Source organism: Mus caroli, unplaced genomic scaffold, assembly GCF_978045245.1.
Source record: "Mus caroli unplaced genomic scaffold, Mus_caroli_1 scaffold_4, whole genome shotgun sequence".
NCBI classification, from domain to species: domain Eukaryota; kingdom Metazoa; phylum Chordata; class Mammalia; order Rodentia; family Muridae; genus Mus; species Mus caroli.
The window spans coordinates 127,574,000-127,596,457 of record NW_028227259.1 but is presented as its reverse complement, the minus strand read 5'-3'; the positions used below and the strand labels follow the sequence as shown (position 1 = coordinate 127,596,457).

The following is a 22,458-nucleotide window of genomic DNA, read 5'->3' as shown; positions in this document are numbered from 1 at the left end:
ACTGCAAGGTTGGGGCCAGTCCAGGTTATATAGTGAGCTCCTGGATACATAGGTATCAAGGTAACACACACACACACACACACACAAAAAAAACTAGGAGTGGTCCTGTGCTTCTTTCCATGGTCTTCAGAGTAACCTGGGAAACACTCTAGGCTGCCAGCTGTGCATCAGGACTCTCATGAAGCCAAAGCCAGTATAGTTGCTAAAGCAAGCCCAGTCAGTGTGGGTCCTGCTTGAAGCTACCACCCATATGGGCTACTCTAATCACTAGCAGTTCAGAGAAGGTCTCTGGCTGAGGCAGAAAACTTGCCTAAAATGCCTGCCTAGAAGACATACTGGGGAAGCGTAAGAGGGTAGAAAGAAAGGCTAGCCCTCCAGGGAAAGGCATTTCTGTGACGTTGAAAAGATCTCTGTCCAAAGCTGAATTCCCCGTTTCAGGGCAGTGTCTGGGATGTCAGCCCTACAAACTGACATCTCACACATACATATTTAGGGTCAGTCAGAAAACCCTCTAGCCAGATGTGGGCATGAGAGGCATATGTTTGTGATCACAGAATTTGGGAAGTGGAGGCAGGGCAGTCAGGAGGAGTTCAAGGCCAGCCAGCATCTGCTACAAAAGTTTGAGAGGAGCCTGGGCTACACAAGACCCTGGCTCAAAAAGAAAACAAACAAACAAAACAAAACAAAAACAAATTCCAACTTCCCAGGAAAATAAACTCCACAAGTCCACTGTGTGCAAAGGGTCCTGCCTCAGAACTTCCCTGTAAAGGAGATGTAAGAGAACCCAGGCTCCAGATGCATGGACAATCAGGAAAAGTAACTCACATTTAAGCAGCGCCTAAAAACCCACTCGGCCTATCTCAACCCTTCCGTGAAGCAGCCCCCTAGAGGTCAACACTACTGTCACCCCCACCCCGCCCCCCTTTATAGACAAGGAAACAGGCTCCAAGGCGTTACACAATCATTAAGATAGTGCAGCCAGCGCCCTAGCCACCCTGGACAGGTGATCTTAACCGTTGGGTGTTGCTGTAAACACACAAAGCAATAGAAGGAAGGGGTCCACAGAGCCAAAAGAAAAAGAGGAAAACAACAACACGCAGCCTGTAGCTACACCTAACTCTTGTCCAAAACCGGTGACCACGGGCATTGGAGGAGGGGAGGGCCTGGATGGGGAACACGAAGCCGGAAGAACCCAGGAACGACCGGGTGACAGGGCTACAAGGCCGGAACCCTGGCGCCTCTCTCCACGGTGGAGACCCCAGACTCACAAATCCTCCTAGTAGGAATTTCCAAAGGGACAGTGTGACGCCAAAGGGCTAAGCTGGGTTTTTGTTCAAGAGAGACCGGGGTGAAGATGGGGCTCGGCCAGGTCTGGCAGTCGGGTGGGGGCGTCATCGGGTCCCCTACCTGTAGGCCAGGGTCATGCACTCGAAGAGCTTGGTGAGCGACGCATCGATGGACAAGTGGCAGGAGCTGGTCTTGCCGAAGCTATAGGTCTGGCACGTCTGCTTGTTGACCGTGTCGAAATCATAGCCCTTCTTGGGCGGGTGCTCGCGGTGCGGAGAGGACACCATGAAGTGGCCGCTGTGGATGATCTGCTGTCGGCGCGGAGGCTCCTCGCGGCCCGGGCCGGCCCGAGGCGGCAGCGGCGCGGCGCTCGCGTGGGCCCGGGCTGAAGTGGCCACGCCGGAGGGGGGCGGCGGAGACGGCTCGTCTGTGTCCGAGTCGTCGTCGTCCTCGGGCACCTGAGGCTTGAGCAGCACCGAACGGCCCCGACTGCGGGGCCGGCGCGGCGAACACATGAAAACGTCGGCAGCCATGAGGAGAACCTGGTCCGGGGCATCCCCCGGGAGCCGGGACGACGTAGAGCGGAGAAGCACGGGGAACGGAGGGGGCCGCCGGCCTGACCCGGCCCGGCCCTCGCGCAGACTGCCCGGGAACGCGCGGCCTGAGGGGGAGGGCGCCGGCCTCCTCGTGACGTCACTATCGTCTTAGCCAATCGGATGCTCGCCTCTGCCTCTTAAAGGGGCAGGAGGAAGCTTTTCTTCTCTGGGCGGACAAAAAAAAAAAAAAAAAAAAAAAAAAAGCCGGAGGCCACGCCTCCACGCCCGGCCCCTGGCTGTCCTCTTTCCCCTCCGGCTGGCCCTAGAGCAGAGAGACGAGAAAGCCAGGCCGCGCCTCTCGGGGAGCCTGGGCTCAGGGCGGCATTGGCTGTCCGTTCAACTAGTCTGGCCCCAGCCCCTGCCCCGCCTCCGCCACGCCCGGAGCTTGGGAATAGCCCTGCGGCCTTACTGCGGGCAAGGAGGGCACTCCACGTGGTGGGTAGGGGTGGGGCTCCTTCCCCCACTTCAGGCCAGCTTTCTCCCTCCATACCCGGAACTGAGTCCTCAAAAGCCTTCCTGATTTTGTCTACCGTCCCCATTTTGTTGATGAGAAGATTGAGTTACCTACACTCTAAGGGGTGTGCCTAAGGTTCCAACAAGACCCAAGAGCAAGGCTCACGCAATCATCACATCCTTAGGGACAGAAACTGACTCTCCCGGGTTAAGGCATGGCCCCTGGGCATCACCGCTCTTAAACAGAAGTAGAGTTCTGCAGGAGTCTAGCTGTCTGCCTCCAGACCCAACAACTTCAGCTACAAATCAAAATACTGTCGCTATTGTTTGGAAGTTTGGCCCAGAAGCCAAATTCCAAAGGGGAAGTTTGGAGCCTAGTTGTCTTTACTGCAATTCCTAGGTCTCAGAAAGTTGTGTCAACCTAAAAATAGCAATGAGCCAGTCATGGTAACGCATGCGCGTGCCTGCGATCCTAACAGGAGGGGAGCAGAGGCGGGAGGATCCGAAGTTCCCCAAATTCTAGGTTAGTTTGAGCTGCATGAGACCCTGTCTCAAAAACACTTTTATTTTATTTTATTTTATTTTATTTTATTTTATATTTTAGGAAATCCAGTGAGATGGTTCAGTAGGTAAATAAAAGCACTTGCTGTTAAGCCTGACCTTCATTCCAATCCGTGGGACCCACAAGATAGAAGACTCCCAACAACTTAATCTCTGACCACCCCCAACCCCAACTCCACTGTGGCACCTGCGCTTCTCACGATAAATAAAGGTAAAAATAAATAAATAAAAGATTTTGGGTCTGGTGAGATGGCTCAGTGGGTAAGAGCACCCGACTGCTCTTCTGAAGGTCCGGAGTTCAAATCCCAGCAACCACATGGTGGCTCACAACCATCTGTAACGAGATCTGACTCTGTCTTCTGGAGTGTCTGAAGACAGCTACAGTGTACTTACATATAATAAATAAATAAATCTAAAAAAAAAAAAAGATTTTGTTTGGAGACAAAATCTCTACATGTAGTCCTTATGTAGACAAGGCTGGCCTTGTAACCACCACGAGAGAGATTATAAGAGGGGAAAAGATCAGGATGTCTTCTGTATATGACAAGGAAGCTACACTCATGAAATCTCCATGGTCTAAACATGAACTACAAAATTGCAGCATCAGGTGACATCCCAAGATGGATGGGGGAAATCTCACAAGACCCCCTCTTAAATGGAGTTCAGGCAACTAATGATGTGGAGAGAGAGAAAGAATTATTCTCCAGGGAGAAGAAGTCACCTTTTCTAAACACATCCTATCAATACTAAAAGGACTCAGCAGGCTATATTTATACATGTGTGTGTGTGTGTGTGTGTGTGCCTGCATGTTTAAAAATAATAATTAAAGAAGAGGTCACATGTCAAAGGGAGTGAGAAAAAGACAAGGGAGGAGTTGGGTGGGGGTTGGGGAGTGGAAATGATGTAAATACAGTACTCACATATGTAATTATATTTAAAAGTGATGGAGAAAAAAAAACCTGGAAATATAATGGGGGTTATGGCTGGCCTAGGTAGTTCCCTAGCTACGGAGATCACTCAGAAAGCAGTGTAAGATTAGCCTAGGTGCCAGGTATACTGGTGCATGCCTTTAATTCCAGCACCTGGGAGGCAGAGGCAGGAGGAGCTCTATGAATTCAAGGCCAGCCTGGTCTACAGAGTGAGTTCTAGGACAGCCGGAGCTATGTAAGGAGACCATGTTTCGAAAGATAAATACATAAATGATTGATGTTTTTCTGTTTTGCCCAGGTCTCTCAGGCTTTCTATAGCTGTGAGAAACCAAAAGCGACTTGGGAAGGAAAGGGCTTATTTCAGCTTACAGTTCCACAGTACAGTCCATCACTGTAGAAAGTCAGGGTGGGGACTTAATCAGGGCGGTACCTGGATGCAGGAGCTGATGCAGTGAAGGAGTTCTGATGACTGGGTTGCTCTCTCATGGCTTGCTCAGCCTGCTTTCTTGTAGCACCCAGGACCACCAGCCCAGAGGTAACACCGTCCACAGTGAGCTGGACTATCTAACATCAATTATCAATCAAGAAAATGCACCACAAGACAATCTAATGGGAGCATTTTTACAGATGAGGTCCCTGCTCCCAAAATGACTCTACCTTGTATCAAGTGGCCATAAGACTAGCCTATATAGGGCTGGTGAGATGGCTCAGTGGGTAAGAGCACCCGACTGCTCTTCTGAAGGTCCAAGTTCAAATCCCAGCAACCACATGGTGGCTCACAACCATCCGTAACGAGATCTGGCTCCCTCTTCTGGAGTGTCTGAAGACAGCTACAGTGTACTTACATACAATAAATAAAAGACTAGCCTATATACCAGGCTAGTCCTGGCCACAGATAACTGACTCCCCTGCCTCTGCCTTCCTAGCAGGTCAGGCTCTACCTATGTTGGCCATGTTTGTTGACTTGCTTGTTTTACATTTCTAAAAAAATAATTTTGGTGCTTGAGAGATGGCTCAGTGGTTAAGAGCACTGACTGCTCTTCCGAAGGTCCAGAGTTCAAATCCCAGCAACCACATGGTGGCTCACAACCATCCGTAATGAGATCTGATGCCCTCTTCTGGGGTGTCTGAAGACAGCTACAGTGTACTTACATATAATAAGTAAATAAATCTTTACAAAAATAATTTCATATATAAGCCCATACGGAAGACATACACACACGCATACAATAAAGAAATAATAAAGATAAGTCTTTAAAGAAAAGGTTATCCTAAGGATGTGTGTGCAACTGATGTCACATCATTGTGCTGATGTGATGTCATATCAAACTGCTTTTGAAAAGAAAAAGTATTTGCAGAGGGTGTTTTGGAAGCTTTGATTTAATCAGGAATCTGTGTTTACTGATGCTGAAGGTCCTTGCCCTCAATTGGTTTTTGATCTATCAATAAAGTTGCCAGTAGCCAATGACTGAGCATGGGGCAGGACACTGAGAGTTGAATGGTAGGTTGCAGAGAGAATTAGGAGGACTGAGAGAGGAGAAGGGGATGCAGTAGAGGAAGAGAAAAAGCCTACCAGCCATGTGAGATTTCCGGGAAGTGGCCACTACTTCCCCAAGTAGCAGGGGAAATTCAAGGAGTGCTCAGTCATTGAGTTAGCCAAAGCATTTTAAGAAAAACTGTTCTCTCTCTCTCTCTCTCTCTCTCTCTCTCTCTCTCTCTGTCTCTCTCTCTCTGTCTCTTTGTCTGTCTCTCTGTCTCTCTCTGTGTGTCTCTCTGTCTTTCTCTCTCTGTCTCTCTCTGTCTCTGTGTGTGTGTGTGTGTGTGTGTGTGTGTGTGTTCTATTTGAAGATCCGAGATAGCTCCTGGGTGGGTACGGGTATGCGGCTGGCCAGGAGCACAAAGCAAGCAGGCAGCCAAAACTACCCGCTGCAAGTATTGACTTCTCACTTTGGTCTCTGAGAGAACTAAAAGCAAAACAAACGCCTAGCATAGCTGCCTCCATTCCTTGCCTGCCTGAGTCTGCGGAGGCATGTCAATCATGCAAGAAGTATCTGTCTGTCTACCTACCATAGCCTGTCTCACCTCTCTTCAAAGCTGCAGAGACCAAAATAAGTCGCTTTCCTAAATGGCTTGGTTCCAGTCAACTTGGGTTCCAATGACACTATCTTTCCCTAGCCCACCCAACCCACTCTGAAAGAATGCAGTAGTCTATGAGGGTAAGGCTACACCCTCGATCAGATCTTCAAATTGGTCCCCACTGGTGATGGCAGTTGTTAACATCCTTTTCAGTCCCCCAGATAGAACCTGAACTGAAACAATGCCTGAGAGGGACTATTTAATTAGGCATAGCTTTTGCTCCCCCAGCCCCCTCCAGTTATCCTATTTGAAGCTCATATAGGGGCTGCAGGGATGGCTCAGCAGTTGAGAGCACTTGTCGCTCCTGCAGAGGATCTTGGTTTCCTTCCCAGCACCAGCACAGTGACCCACAACCACACCCAACTACAGTTTCAGGGGATGCGGTGCCTCTTCTGACCTCCTCAGGCATTGGGTATGCCTATTCTCCACAACCACGTAGGCAAGACAATTGTACACACAAAAGTAAATAATAAATCAAAAAAAAAAAAACAAACAAATTGAAGTTCATATTAAGTATCCTGAAGACAGACACGGGGCCACTGAAGTTCTCCACAAAGTGGTCATGTGGGTTAAGACAGACACGGGGCCACTGAAGTTCTCCACAAAGTGGTCATGTGGGTTTAGTCTCCTCCCTGTGGGCCGTCATCATTCTTCTCTTTAATTAGCATATTGGGACAGGAGGCAGAGCATCCTGTAGGGACCACCAGAGCCTTGCTTTTGTGTTAAAGTTCCAGTGACAACATCACTTATACCTCAGAGCACTGGAAACAACTCAGTGTCTAGAGGGAGGGAGCTTTTGGAAAATGCCACAGTTACTTATGTAACAGAGTACCACATAGTAAATGTTATAAAAGTCTATTTATAAGTAAGGAATGGTCACCTTAGCCACCTTTATAAACCCAGCACTCCGGAGGTGGAGGTGAGAGAACCAGGCATTCACGGACAGCCAGCTATGCCTGGGTTACATGGGACCCCCATCTTCGTTGTGGGGTTGGGGACAAGGGAAGAAAAAAAGAGAGAGAAAGAAATAAAAACAAGGGCTGGTGAGATGGCTCAGTGGGTAAGAGCACCCGACTGCTCTTCCGAAGGTCCAGAGTTCAAGTCCCAGCAACCACATGGTGGCTCACAACCATCCATAACGAGATCCGGCGCCCTCTTCTGGAGTGTCTGAGGACAGCTGCAGTGTACTTACATATAATAAATAAATAAATCTTTAAAAAAAAAAAAAGAAATAAAAACAAAAGGTAAAGACACTTGCCTAATGAGTGTGTTTGACCTTCAGATCCCCCATTAAAGGGAGGGGGTGGGGAGTGGGGTGGGGGTGGAAACATGACTCCATGCTCTGACCTCTGCATGCACGTGGTGGCATGCCAGTCTGACCTTATATGAGCAGGCACTAATAAGACATAAAACCAAGTATTGTTTTTGTTTAGTTTGTTGGTTTGTAACAAGAGTCTCAGTATGTAGCCCTAACTGGCCTGGAACTCCCTATGCAGGCCAGGTTAGCTTTTGACTTAGAGAGATCTGTCTGCTTCTGCCTCCCAAGGGCTAGGGTTAGAACCAGCAAAATATATACAATATGTATTTAAAAAAAGAAAGAAAGAAAGAGAGAGAGAGACAGAGAGAGAGAGAAAGGAAGAAAGAGAGAGGGGGAGGGAGGGAGGGAGGGAGGGAGGGAGGGAGGGAGGGAGAAAATGTCCTACAGTCAATCTGAAGAATGCAGTTCTTCAGCTGAGTTTCCCCAGGTGTGTCAAAATGACAACCAAGACCAGCTATGACAAGTCCATCCCAAGTCAGTTTGACACATGACATGTCACTTTTTTTTTCCTAGTTTACATTTCCAATGCTATCCCAAAAGTCCCCCATACCCACCCCCCCCAATCCCCTACCCACCCACTCCCCCTTTTTGGCCCTGGCGTTCCCCTGTACTGGGGCATATAAAGTTTGCAAGTCCAAAGGGCCTCTCTTTCCTGTGATAGCCGACTAGGCCATCTTTTGATACATATGCAGCTAGAGACAAGAGCTCCGGGGTACTGGTTAGTTCATATTGTTGTTCCACCTATAGGGTTGCAGTTCCCTTTAGCTCCTTGGGTACTTTCTCTAGCTCCTCCATTGGGGGCCCTGTGATCCATCCACTAGCTGACTGTGAGCATCCACTTCTGTGTTGACATGTCACTTTTAATCCATAACCTTTGTTTTGTTTTTGTTTTTTGAGACAGGGTTTCTCTGTATAGCCCTGGCTGTCCTGAAACTCACTTTGTAGACCAGGCTGGCCTCGAACCCAGAAATCCGCCTGCCTCTGCCTCCCAAGTGCTGGGATTAAAGGCGTTCGCCACCACCGCCCGGCAATCCGTAACCTTTGTGCCAGGCAGTAGTGACACATGCCTTTAATCCCAGCACTTGGGAGGCAGAGGCAAACGGATCTGATCTCTGAGTTGAAGGCCAGCCTGGTCTATAGATCAAATTCCAGGACAGCCAGGGCTACATAGAGAAACCCTGTCAAAAACAAAACAAAACAAAACAAAACACAGAAACAAACAAAAGCAAAACAAACAAAAAAGTTAAATGTTCTCTTTATTCTGAGAGTCATAAACACGGGCAGTTACAATCACATCAGAGCAAAACCTAAACTACAATAGTGTAAAATTTTTCAATGCCTGACATTTGGAACGCATGCTCTTCAAGGTTCCAAAAGGCTTGGGTGGGCCCCACTTCTCCAACCCTGCTTCTCTCAACACCCACAGCCTGTCTCTCACAGGCTTAGGCTAGTGAATCCACTGCTGTCAGGTTCAAAGGAGGCTCCGTTTCCCCAAATCCTGGGGATTAGACAAAAGGCAGCATTCCTTAGGGGCTTGTGGAGCTGGTCCCCTGCCACCAAAAGGAGCCATTTCCCTGGTCACTGGCTGAAGGGACGAATGACTACTGTAGTGCATAGTAGTACAGCGGGGCCCATGCTGGCACGCATACCTGTTACACATTTCACAGTCCCTACCGTGTCCCCAGCTCTTCCCATCCCCAGCTCCCAACCACTCATGCTCTTTATAACCCTGCCATTTTGCCTATACTCACTCTGTCTGTCTCTCTATCTCCTGCACCCACCCACACACTTATTGTCATCTTCCTGTCTCTCTTCCTCTTCCTCTCTCTGTCTCCCCTGGCTCTCTGCCCCCACCTCTCACATGGCCCCGTCCAATCTGCCAGCCGTGCTCAGTCTACTTTCTCTCTGCTCTGGACTCTTCCAGATGCTTCTGGCTGTTTTCTCCCTGATACCTACAATTAAAACCTTCCCCTCAACCACACCAAGGAGGGGTCAAGCCGCCAGTTTCTACATCTTCCACACCTGCCACAGTCTTTGGTCGTGATCCCACGGGGCTGACATCTCCAGCATCCCCGAGGTCTCCACTAAAACAGGGGCTTCACCTTCACCAATGGCCTCTTCTGGCCTCTCCGGGTTCTAACCGTGCCACATGATGCCAAGCCTCAGATGCTCCCCACGACCCCTGCAGATTTGTAGCTTTCATGTTGCCCAGACCATCATCATTCGGGAGATTCTTACACACTACCACGTTCAGCTGCCAGCTTGAGATGCAGTCTTGGTCCCGTCTGGACCAAAGCTTCCGAATTCTGAACCTGAGGACAAACTTTCCAGATGTCACCTCCAAGAGGACGGACTCTAATTACAGCAGACTTTCCAGCCCCAGCACACCAACATCCATTGCTCCAGGAAAACAACAATCTCATTTTCATAGATTCTTTTTTTTTTTTACATCTCGATTGCTGCCCCCTTCTCCACTTCATAGATTCTTTTTTGTTTGTTTGTTTTTGTTTTTGTTTTGTTTTTGTTTTTCGAGACAGGGTTTCTCTGTATATCCCTGGCTGTCCTGGAATTCACTCTGTAGACCAGGCTGGCCTTGAATCACTTCATATATATATATATATATATATATATATATATATATATATATATATCGCATAAATGCTACTGTTGAATCTTGCTTCCCTCTGAAACTTCACAAGCCAGGCCTCCACTGTCTCCATTTCCTTCAGCATTATTTTCCAACTTCCCACAAAGCCTCACTAAGCTCTGAGCACCCAATGGCTTTTCCACCCTAAGGCTCCAAAGTTCTCTTACCTTCCTCTCACAAAATACTTCAAGGCGTAAAAAAAAAAAACCAACCACATGGCCGGGTCCATGACAGCACTACTCCACAGTCTCAGCACCAGCTTCTGCTCTGGCTTGGTTTCTGTTCTTGTGATAAAGCACCGATGAAAAGCAATCTGGGGAGGAAAGGGTTAATGTGGCTTTCAGGTCCATCAGCAAGGGAAACTAAGGCATGAACCAGAAGTGAAGGCGCTGAAGCAGAGGCAACAGAAGAAACCTGACTTGCCTTGGCTTACTCAGCTCGCTACCTTTTTTAATAAAGCCAGGCCTACCTGCCTAGGGAATGGCACCACCCACAGTGGGCTAGACCCTCCTATATCAGTGAGCAACCAAGAAAATGCCCCACAGGCCAGTCTGATGGAGGCAATTCCTCAGCTGAGATTCTCTTTTCTTAGAGATGACAACCCGGATTAGCTCTCACAAACAGCATGCTTTCTTAACTGCTGAGCCATTTCTCCAGGCCCTCATTTTCTTTTCTCAAGACAGGGTCTTGGGGCTGAAGAGATGGTTCAGTGGTTAAGAGCACAGACTGCTCTTCTAGAGGATCTGGGTTCAATTCCCAGCATCTATAGTGTGGTTCGCAACTTTCTGAAACAGTTCCAGGAGATCCAATCCCCTCTCCTGAACTCCACAGGTACCTGGCACACATCTGGTGCACAGACATAAAATCTATTTCTAGTTGCAGTATGCTCTTAGTATCCCCTAAAATGAAGGCAAAGTTAGTTTGTAGAAGGAAGCAACCATGTTTGAAAGGGATGCCCAATTGAAGGACAGATAAAGCGACAAGTCAGAGAAAGATCTGAGAGGCTAGGATTCGCTCAGCTCTGAAGAGAAGAGAGAGGAAAGAGAGGCTACTTACTTAAGAGAGAGCAGGGCAGAGAAAAAGGGGGGAAGCAGTTTTACTGGAGAGTTTTACAGAGACAGGCTGAAGGAGCCAGAAGATTAGAACAGATTGCCAGAGTTAGTTTGAGGCCAAGCAGAGCAATTCAGTGGGAGGCCAATAGAGAAGCCAGATTGAATCAGTCAGTTTAGGGAGGAGTTTGGGCCAGAACAGCTGAGTTAAATCAGCCAGCCAGAGCTCAGAAAGAAGCAGAAAGGGTGAGTTTATTCAGCAGTCAGTCTCAGAGGCTGAAAACAGTCTAAGCCTAGATAAGATTGTACAGAGGCCAGAAGCTTCCAGGACTAGGTTAGCAGACGGAGGCTGTAAGCCTCAGAGATGACAGTTACCTCAGGTGAATACTAGTTAGTTTTACCAGGGGCTGGTCTTAAAGTTCTGATTTTCCTTCCTCCAACTCCTGAGTGCTGGGATGTATAGGCACTGCCTTATATCCTTTTGCAGTAGCTTTCTAGATTTAGTATTGTCAAGTCTAAAGGAAATGCCATTTCCCCAGATTCTAAAAGGTAGAAAGGTACAAATGGCTATCTATAGTGCCTGCTAGCATACCAAAGCACACACTGTGACATCAAGGCTCTGCAGTATTACAAGAACCTGTTACACATATCAAAGTCCATGCTAGCCTCTTAACCCTTCCCACCTTCTCCTCTAAACTTCCCCCAGCTCATGGGCTTCCCTCCCCACAGCTGCTCATTCTCCTTATGTCCCTGCTATGCTGTCTCCCTCCACCTTTCCCATTCTCTCTCTCTCTCTCTCTTATCTATAATAAAAAACGTCCCCTTAGCCATAACATGGGGTGGTCATGTCTCCTAGGTTTATACAAGAATGGTGTGGTATAACTTCATTTTTCCTTTCTTTCTTTGTTTCTGTTTTTCAGACAGAGTCTAACTATTTAGCCTTGGCTGGCTCAGAACTCACTCTGTAAACCAAGATATCATTAAACCCATAGAAATCTGCTTGCTTCTGCCTCTCCAGTGTTGGGATTAAAGGCATGTGCTACCACACTTGGCCTCTTCTCTTTCATTCATCCTTTCCATTTATTCATTTAGAGGAGTCTTGCTATGTAGCCCCCAAGCTGGCCTGGAACTCACTGTCAAGCCAGCGTGTCTTCAAACCAGCCTCAAACTCACAGAGGTCCTCCAGGCTCCTGTGCACCACATGTAGCTAATTTGCTTCACTTGACAATGAAAAGAGGGTGTAGGGGTATGGTTCAGTGGTAGAGCGCACTTGCCTGACATTGAACTCCTAGGTTCAATCCCTAAAATACATACATACATACATGCCAATATTTACTTAGCCTGGCATTTATCTGTAATCCTGTACTCAGGAGGTTAAAGATTGCCATGTGTTTGTGGCCGGCTCGGGTAACACAACCTACTTACTTCCAAGCCAACTTGGTCTACAGAGACCCTAAGCCTGGCATTGTGACATAGACATGTAAGCCTAGCACTTGGAAGGCAGAGGCAGGAGAATTAGGAGTTCAAAGCCATCCTCGGCAACCTAAACAACATGGGATCGTGTCTCAAGGACAGCAAACGGTAGGGAAGGCTCATTTGGGCTCCCGGTTTGAAGGGGCACAGTCCATCAGGCAGGAAGGTGTGTCAGTGGGAGCCTGAAGAGGCTGGCACATTGGCTCTGAAGTCAGGAAACATGAGGGATACTCGGTTCATCTCCTTTTTCTCTTATCCAGTCTGGGTCGTCAGGTCGGGAGATAGAACCATCCACATTCAGAATGACTCTCTCCTGCTCCGTTCAACTTCTCTCAACTTTCCTCTCATGGACAGTCAGAGGTGTGTGCTTCTAGAAGATTCCAAATAATCTTGACAATGAAGACTAACTGTCACACCCCCTTCCTACTCTCTTCCTCTCTTCTCTCCCTGGTGTCTCCAATCCCAAAGACCACTTGGCGGCACCGGGAGGAGACTGGCCACCTTCTGGGAATTTCAGTTTGTGACACTTGAGTCTAGCATTCCTCTACCTTGTAAATTTCACCTCTTCCCGCCTCCTCTTTCTTTAAACATCATTCGTGTCTGTGTGCGCACCCAGGCACATGCACAGAGACCACATACAGTTTGTAGGAGTCACTTCTCCCCTTCCTACAACTTGGGTCTGGGGACTGAACTCAGCCTCTCAGGATCGGCTACGTGTGTCTTTACTCACCGAACCATCTTGAGCATCCTTCTTTCCTTCCATCCTTCTTTTCTTTCTTTTTAAAAAAAGATGTACTTGGTGCTGGAGAGATGGCTGGGTGGTTAAATGCACTGACTGCTCTTCTGAAGGTCCTGAATTCAAATCCTAGCAGCCACATGGTGGCTCACAACCTTCCCTAATGAGATCTGATTGTGCCCTCTTCTGGTGTGTCTGAAGACAGCGACAGTGTACTTATATACATGAAATAAATAAATAAATAAATAAATATTTTAAAGCTATACTTATTTGTGTTGTCTGCGTGTGGGGATGTGCACACGAGTACAGATGTCTATAAAGGCCAGCAGGAAGCAAGCATTGCATCTGTGGCTGAAGTTACAAGAAGTTTGTGAGTTACCATGTGCGCGCTGGAAATTGAACATCCTGTTATATTTTATAAAAGGAGAGAAGAAGGACTATGTTTGGTGGATGTGCAGTCAGGTGTAGGGGAATTGGGTGCCTCCGCGGACCCATGCTGAGGCATCCCTCTGCCCTAAGAGACCAGCCATAGGAAGTCATAGTATAGAATAGAGCTTATTATTCAGGGGATGGGGAGTGGAGTTGAGGGAGTAGAGACAGAGAAAGGCAGAAAGAAAGGAAGAAAGGAAGGAAGGAAGGAAGGAAGGAAGGAAGGAAGGAAGGAAGGAAGAAAGGAAGAAAGGAAGAAAGGAAGAAAGAGTAGAGAAGTAGAGGTGGGCCATGAGCACGTGGAGAGAGAGGGGGAGAAGAAGCAAGAGGACAGAGCAAGCAAGAGAGCAAAGAGAGAGCGGAGCAACCCAGTTGAGAGTGAGTCAGGCACACCTGGCTGTTGCCAGGTAACCGTGGGGGCGGAGCCTAGACTAAATGCCAACACATCATCTCTGAGCCGTGGCTCCAGCGCCTCCCCCTTTTTTCTAGTTTTATTGTTTTGTGTTTCGTGCTTTGGTTAGTTGATTGTTTTCCAGACAGGGTTTCTTTGTCTGTTCCGGAACACACACTGTAGACCAGGCTCCCCCTCAAACTCAGAGATCCACCTGTCTCTGCCTCCCAATTGCTGGGATTAAAAGTGCAAGCCACCAGGGCCCAGCTGTTGTTTTAAAATACAGTCTTACTATTTAGCCCTGGCTTCTCTGGAAATTGCTATGAGCACTATACTGGTCTCAAATTCCTAGAGTTCCACCTGCTTCTGCCTCCCAAGGGCTGGGATTAAAAGCATGAGCCACAGGCCGGGCGTGGTGGCGCACGCCTCCTTTAATCCCAGCACTCGGGAGGCAGAGGCAGGCGGATTTCTGAGTTCGAGGCCAGCCTGGTCTACAAAGTGAGTGCCAGGATAGCCAGGGCTACACAGAGAAACCCTGTCTCGAAAAACCAAAAAAAAAAAAAAAAAAAAAAAAAAAAGCATGAGCCACTATGCCCAGCCAGTATATGCTCTTAACCACTGAGCCATCTTCTGTAGGTTACTTCTGGCTTATTTTGTGACTATTATTTTTGCACACAGATGTCCGATTATTTCAGCACCGCTTAGTGGCTGTTTGTAATCACCATTAGCACTATTTTAGCAGTATTTTCCAGGTTCCGGGTTTTCGGGGGACTTTTCTGATCCCACTTTGCAAATGAGTCACCTGCCGGATGCGCGCCCCTGCAACCTAACAGCTGGGGCTCCTTGTGGTCCTTTGCTGGCAGGATTGGTTTCTGGGTCTTGACTTCTCGCTCTTCCTGAAATCTCCCGTAGCACACCATGAAAGGGCAGGGGTGGCCTTGTGGTCTGGCAACGTCCCTTCGAAAATAAACAAGTGGAGAAACTGAAAGGCAGCCGTCGCCTCTGGGGACTACTCGGAGAAAGAGTTCAGGGCCGGTGCATCCGCTGCGCGTGCCTGGGCAGCCCAGGCCTGCGGCAGGTCGGATGCGCTAAGCCAAATAGGACCCCCTTCTCTTCCGTTGTCACCTCTGGCCAGAGAGACATTGATACCTTTGCAAGCAAGCACCTTATCTCAAAAGGACCCAGACGAATTCTTTGGCAGGACACCCTCAGCCATTTACATAGCTTACCACGTCCTCATTTTGTGTGTCCCCACACACAACTCTGAGGGTTGGGGACTGTGTCCCCACACACAACTCTGAGGGTTGGGGACTGTGTCCCCACACACAACTCTGAGGGTTGGGGACCGGACGAGAACAAACGTCACTCCAGTCTTAACACATAGGTGGGTGAAGAAATAAATAACTATGGGTTTGGACTCGTTAATTTCTTTCTAGTTTTATATAGTTTCCTTAACGTATATTCAGGGATGGAGTGATGTTTAAGAGGACTTGTCTGTCTCACAGAGGATGTAGGTTCTGTTCCCAGAACCCACAAAGCCGCTAACCACAGCCTGCAATTCCAGTCTCAGGGCAGCTAAACCCTTCTTGGGCTTTTGCATCCACCAAGCGTATACATAATGCACAAACAGGAGAGCAGCCGAAACACTCAGAGACATAGGTCCCCCCCCCCTTTTTGGACAAAAGACGGGGTCTTATGTACCCGAGGCTGACTGCCAGCTTGCTAAGTAGCTCAAGATGATTTTGAACTCTTGATCATCCTGTCTTCATCTCTAGTGGGCTGGATGGCAGGTTTCTCTCCCCTCCTCCCTCTGTATTTTTGAGATTAGGACCTTTTTTGTTTGTTTTTGTTTTTCCGAGACAAAGTTTCTTTGTGTAGCCTTGGTTGTCCTAGAACTCACGCTGTAGACAAGGTTTTCTTCTAACTCAAGAGATCTGTCTACCTCTGCCTCCCCCAGTGCTGAGATCAAAGATGAGTGACACCAACCGCGGGCCTTGAGATAGGGTCTTGCTTTGTGATCTAGGCTGCTCTTGAACTGTTTTTTGTTTGTTTTAAACCATAGGTGTATGAGTACATCTGCTGTGAGTCTGTGCATCATGTGTGCCTGACTTTTGAAGAGAGCATTAAATCCCCTAGAACTAAAGTAATGATTGGTTGTGAGTTAAATTCCCTGAAAGAAAATCAAGTGCTTTAAATTACTGTCATTTCTCCAGCCCCTAGGCTGTTTGCTTTTTTTCTCTTCAAGACTAAAACTTTAATGATCATAAAATGACCAAAATGTATTGAGCAACTACGATGTAATACTATATCATACTAAAATTCTCTCTCTCCTTCTCCTCCTCCTCTGTTTTATTTGTTTTTTTTTTAAATATTTTTTTCATTAGGTATTTTCCTCAATTACATTTCCAATGCTATCCCAAAAGTCCCCCATACCCTCCCCCTCCTTATTTGTTTTTCAAGACAGGGCTTCTCAGCCTTGGCTGCTCTGGATACTTATTTATTTATTTATTTATTTATTTATTTATTTATTTATGTGCATTAATGTGAGGGGGTCTGATCCCATGGAACTAGGTTGTGAGTTACCATGTGGGTGGTGGGAATTGAACCTGGGTCTTTTGGAAGAGCAGTCAGTTCGCTGAACCATCTCTGCTTGAATGTTTAGCAAGCCTTCTGCCTCACGGACCTAAGTGTTTATGCCAGTATGCCTCCACACCCAGCTGTGTACTAATGTCAAGCATACAGTCTAATGAGAGTATTGCTTTTGTTTACTTCTTATAAGAACTATAAAACTTTATTTAAAAGTGTCTTCACTACAAATTGAGAATCTTGGGAAGCCCTAATCCCTCCAACCATTCATAAATATGGACACCATGATGAAGTTTTCATTTCAAAAGATCCCACTGAAAATAGTAAGAGAAGGCTAGAGAGTGGTTAAGAACGCTGACTGCTCTTCCAGAGGTCCTGAGTTCAAATTCCAGCAACCACATGGTGGCTCACAACCATCTGTAATGGGATCTGACGCCTTCTTCTGGTGTGTCTGAAGACAGCTACAGTATACTTACGTATAATAATAAATAAAATCTTTGGGCCAGAGTGAGCTCACAACCACCTGTACAGCTACAGCGTATTCATATACATAATAAAATAAATAAACCTTAAAGAAAAGAGAGAGAGGAAGAAAGAAAGAAAGAAAGAAAGAAAGAAAGAAAGAAAGAAAGAAAGAAAGAAAGAAAGAAAGAAAGAAAATGATGAGATGCTGTCCGTGGCCATTAGTCCCACTCATTCGAGGCTGTTGCCTGGGGCAACCAGTACAACAGGGTTATTGGGTAACTGTGCCTTCTAGAATTTAAAGCTTAACTCTTACATTGAACGAGGAGTATGGCAGTCCCTAGGTAACACCCCTGGTGGGTTTCCCACACACTCAAGTTCAGGAACACTGAGTATTTCTGTCTTGTTGGCCTTTCAGATTCATGCCTATTTTCCTCTGTTCCTTTCATTTGGGAATTTCATTGGGAAATTTCTTTGAAGGTAGCAGGATAGTGAGATGGGGCCTGTGAAATCTAACTGCACCAGGTCATACATGATTGAATTTCCAATGCAAATAGTTGACGGGGGTTCATGAACCCTGACCACAGTAAGTTAGAGTATAAAGGAACTCAAATCCTGGTCACTGGTTGGTACGGGTATATTCTAAGAAGAATTCACTTGGCTGAGGTTTGACCCCAAGCCGGGCTGCAAAACAGGCCACAACAGGGCAAGAAGATGACATTTAAAAAAAGAAACCCTCTTAACACCAGAGATTTTCACGTGGCCGCAGAGCTCGGCCTCAGGGTTCACAGGAAGCAGGAAGTTCTTGGTCTTGTTTTTCTTGAGACAAGATCTCCTACAGGCCAGGCTGGCCTCCAGTTCTTAGTGTAGCTGAGGACAACTATAAATTCCTGATTCTCCTGCCTCAGCTTTCTCCCACTGCTGGGTTTTACAGACATATCCCACTATTCTCAGCTTGAATGTTACTGTTCTTTCAACGACACAGTGTTTCAATAAGAAAATGAGGTTTTCTGCAAGGTTCAGCAAACCTTGTAAAGGGCCAGAGGTTATTTTCAGTGTTGGAAGTCAAGAGTCTCTGCTGCAATGACTAAGCTCCACAACTATACAACGAGGGCAGGCAGGGACGGTATGCAAGTGAACGCCTTTGGTTATGGTATAATAAAACTTCATTTACAAAAAAACAGGAGGGTGGGCTGGATTTGCCAGCTCATACCTAGTAGACAAAAGGCTACGTTTCAACATTCAAGGCCTCCCTGAGCCCTTCTAGAGCCTCTTCAGTTATGTCCCTGGCCTCAGTTTCCCTTGTTGTACAGCGGAGATGCTGATTTCTGTCCTAAACTGTCATTCAAGGTTACAGAGAGGTCAGATGAGCTCATCGCTAAGGGAGTCCTAAGGGAGAGCTGAGCAGAGAGCCTCGAGAGGTTCCTTGATGCAAAGCAGATTGTTATTTCCTCCAAGGTCTGGAGAGAGAAAGGCCATGACCTCCAGCCAAATTGCATCCATGGGTACCAGGATCCCGAGGGGGTATCCCAGAGAGACACAGCACCCAAGGCCTGGCATCACTGCCTCACCTTGCCTCCTGGAAGCCCTTTCAGTGAGCAGATGGAGAAAAAGCAACAGGTACTGGAAGACAGGGTCTCCAGTGGGCTGCTTCACTGAGCCTGCTCAGGGCTTGCATTCCTGAGCCCAGTGCTCAGGGCTGGGTTGTGTTATCTGACCCGAAGTCCTGTATTCATGTTCTCTCCTAAGCCCTAGAATCTCTTCTTCTCTGACTGCATCCGGGGAGCTCCAGTTATCCCACAGGGACTAGTCAGGCTATGCACAGGGTGGGGCACCCTGGTCTGGCAAGTCCAATGTCAACCTTCCTGTAAATTGTCCTCCATGCTGGCTGTGGCATGTGCACTCTCTCAACCCGATCACCCTCTCCTTCCCCCCCCCCCCACAATGTAATTTTTTTTACAATTAGAAGCAGGCTCTATTATTCTCCCTGTTTTACCCAAGAGAAAAATGACTTGCCTGAGGGTAAGCAGGTAGCAGGAGAGTGCCAAAGACTCCGGGAAAGGCTGTATGGACAGTCTGAGAACTACGACCATGCTATTCTGTTTATCTTCTTGTTCTCAGCTTTGAAATTTCAAAATCCTTGTTACCCAGCTCTAAAAGGGGATGTTTGGAGCCGGGGCAGATGTCCCTTACATTGTCTTGCCTGTATACTTAGCAAAGAGGACTCAAGAGTTGGAGGGCTCTGTCAAGACTGGAGTCCTCAAATAGACACTCTAAGCCCTGGGATGTAGGCTGAGATCTCACCTGAGGAAAGACTCCTACAAACTAGCCTAACCCTTCCAGGGCATATATTGGCTCACAGGACCAACAGGTTGGAGAGAGGCAATTGGGGCTGCTTCCCTAACATGAAACCGCAGCCTCGCGGACTCTCAACACTTTGTGTTGGCTTTGGTCATGTTTAACAACCTGGACACGGGCTCCAAAAGCCATCTTTTAACTAGTGCCCGTGAAATTCCCCAAGCTGACTCTCTCATTGCACCTCTTTAGGTCACGCATCCATCCCTGAACCAATAGCTGTATCTAGAGATCGCCTCAGCTGGACAGCCCAGACTAACAATTAGAAACAGTGAAGGGTGTCCTCTGGTGGAGGCAGAGGGTAATGCAACTGGCCTAAGCGGTCTACTGTGAGCTTTGAAGTAAACTTGGCTGACCTTATAGGACCTACCTTATGGTCTATCCTCAACTCTACCACTGACCTCAGTCATACTGTTGCTTTCTGGGACTTGAGTTTTTTTTTTTTTTTTTTTTTCCCGTCTGCCGGGCATCTTGCTTAGGGCTTTGGCTCACTTTTCAGCCAAGTGAGTCACAGCTGCCCGGTCCTTCTTACAGAGTGTCCTCAACCAATGTCTGCTCTGTGCACGGGTTTACCTGTCATGAAGGGAGATATGAAAGAAAACAGCGCCACATAGTCAAGAGACAGCCGCAGCCATGGAGAAAGTGACACAGGACAGAGACAGAACTGGGAACTAGAGACAAGGGTAGGAGATGTGGGCCAGAGTCTCAGAGCGAGCCTGGGAGCAGCGTGAATTCCGGGAAAGCGAGCACGCCATGAATGTGCACCAGCTGAGCCAATGGATTCTTCCCTTTTGTTGTTGTTGTTTTTGTTTGTTTGTTTGGTTTTTTGAGACAGGGTTTCTCTGTGTAGCCCTGGCTGTCCTGGAACTCAGAAATCCACCTGCTTCTGCCTCTCGAGTGCTGGGATTAAAGGTGTGCGCCACTACGCCCGGCTACCCCCCCCCTTTTTTTTAAAAAAACAAAAACCCTGTTAAGTAAGCAAGGTTCCCGTGACTTGTGTTTTATACAGCTGAACTTTCCCTAGCAAGAACTGATTTAGCTGAGCAACCAATTCCGGTAAAAAACAAAACCAGTACACAACAAAGAAGAGGAGCGGGAAGGAGAAGCAGATACAAGAAGCCATTCATCTTCCCAGACCTCTAAACTTCCTCAGCCCTCCGCCTGGGACCAGAGCCAAGTTTCAGCTGCAAGAAGAGAGACTGCACCGGCAGGAAAAAGCTCACGAGGGATGGCTGAGAACGAGCCAGATGGCTCTGGTTGGAGCCTGACCACCGGTGAGTAGCTACAGGCCAAAAAGAGGCCGCAGTACAATTGTGTCCACCTGAGTCCGTCCGCCAGAGCTTCCTGCAGCGGAGAAGGCAGACATAACATCCACGATGGGACACAGATCTGATGGATGGGGGGTGGGGCAAGCATGGCGGTACATGCCTATGTATCCCTCTACAACCCTGACACTTCAGAGGCTGAGGCAGGAGAATCACAAGTTTAAGCCAATTTCACACACAGCAAGACCCTGTTTTAAAACAAAAACAAAAAAACTCAGGCTTGGGGTACCCTTGTGTAGACCAACTGATTTAGGCTTATCCCCAACTGATTTACAAATAAATGAGACTTAGACTATGTCCCCAGCCGTGTACTCCAGATATTTGCCCTTTCTCTTGGCCATGTGCCCGTGGCTTCCTCTCCTCTCATTCTTCCTCCTCCTTTTGTCCTCTCCCCATTTTTTTCTCTCTTCTTCACCCCCAACCAGGGAACTCAAAATTCACCTACCCCTAATCTCTCCAGTAGTTGGCTAGAGCCAATTTTATTTAACCAAGAGTTTTTTAAATCAAGGTTTGTGCAACAAAAACTAGTGAACGGGAGAATTCACTTAGGTCTAGACCTTCCCTTCCGGTACAGAACTTAGCATTCCGATACACAGCCACAGACCAAACCTCACCAGGAGGACTTACTCTCAACACCATTGTGATACAAACAGGGAGAACAGAAAGTGAACCCTTGTCTGAAAACAACAACAACAACAACAACAACAACAACAAACCCTAAAGCAAAGCAAAACAAACCCCCAAACCAAAGAGGCAAAAAAATAGAGACAAACTTCCCGGTGCCCCAACACCCAAACGGCCGATCTGTGATGTCGAGGATGTGACTTTCTTTTTGGAGAGTGGGTCTTTAGCTCCAGGCTGAGGATGAACTTGATCTCTGGTCCTCCCGCCTCCAGAATTATACCACACACCTGCCTATACCGATCCTGAGCATCAAAACCCCGCCCCCAGGCTTCAAGCTTGTCAGGCAAGCACTCCATCAACCAAGCTCCATTTCCAGCCCTTTAATTTTGTGTGCATGTGTGCAGAGGCAGGTGGGCATGTGACTGTCAGTGGACAGCCTGTGTCAGTCAGGTTTCTCTTTCCACTAGGCAGGGAAACCACCTCAGCTTACTGGGGCAGGCTGAGTGGTGAACGCCTGGGTTCTCAACCTGTGGGTCATGACCCCTGGGATGACAGACGACCCTTTCACAAGGGTTACCCTAAGACTATCACAAGTTAGGGCTGGAGAGACGGCTCAGCGGTCGGGAGCACCGACTGCTCTTTCTAGAGGTCCTGAGTTCAATTCCCAGCAACCACATGTTGGCTCCTAACCATCTGTAACGGATTCTGGTGTATCTGAAGACAGCTTCAGTGTACTCATATACATTAAATAAGTACGATCTTTAAAAAAAAAAAAAGAGAAAGAAAGAAAAGAAAACACAAGTTATTTACATTACAATTCGTATCAGTAGCAAAAATGACAGTTATGAAGTAGTAATGAAAGTGATTTTCCAGTCAGGAGTGGGGTGATGTGGGTCACGACAATATAAGGAACTATATTAAAGGATTTCAGCATTAGGAAGGTTGAGAACCAAAACCATCTTTACTGGTCCCCTAGCTGTTCTGCATCCCCCCCTCCCCCCCAGGGTCTTGCTAAGTAGCTCGGCTAGCTTGCGATTTGTTAAGCAGCCCAGACCTTGAACTCTAAGCAATCCTTCTACCTCAGCCTGCCGAGTGCTGGGA

The 22,458-nt window shown here is 47.6% G+C and overlaps 1 protein-coding gene across 1 annotated transcript in view; it reads right to left on the bottom strand.

Moving 5' to 3' along the window:
- Mlxip (MLX interacting protein) overlaps window positions 1–1,932 on the bottom strand; it is a 61,869-nt gene extending 59,937 nt beyond the window's left edge. The window contains exon 1 of the mRNA XM_021163687.3: window positions 1,408–1,932. Within this exon, the coding sequence (XP_021019346.1) occupies window positions 1,408–1,820 (413 nt within the window). The 5' untranslated portion in view covers window positions 1,821–1,932. The remainder of the gene's footprint in view (window positions 1–1,407) is intronic.
- Between the last annotated feature and the right edge of the window lie 20,526 nt (window positions 1,933–22,458).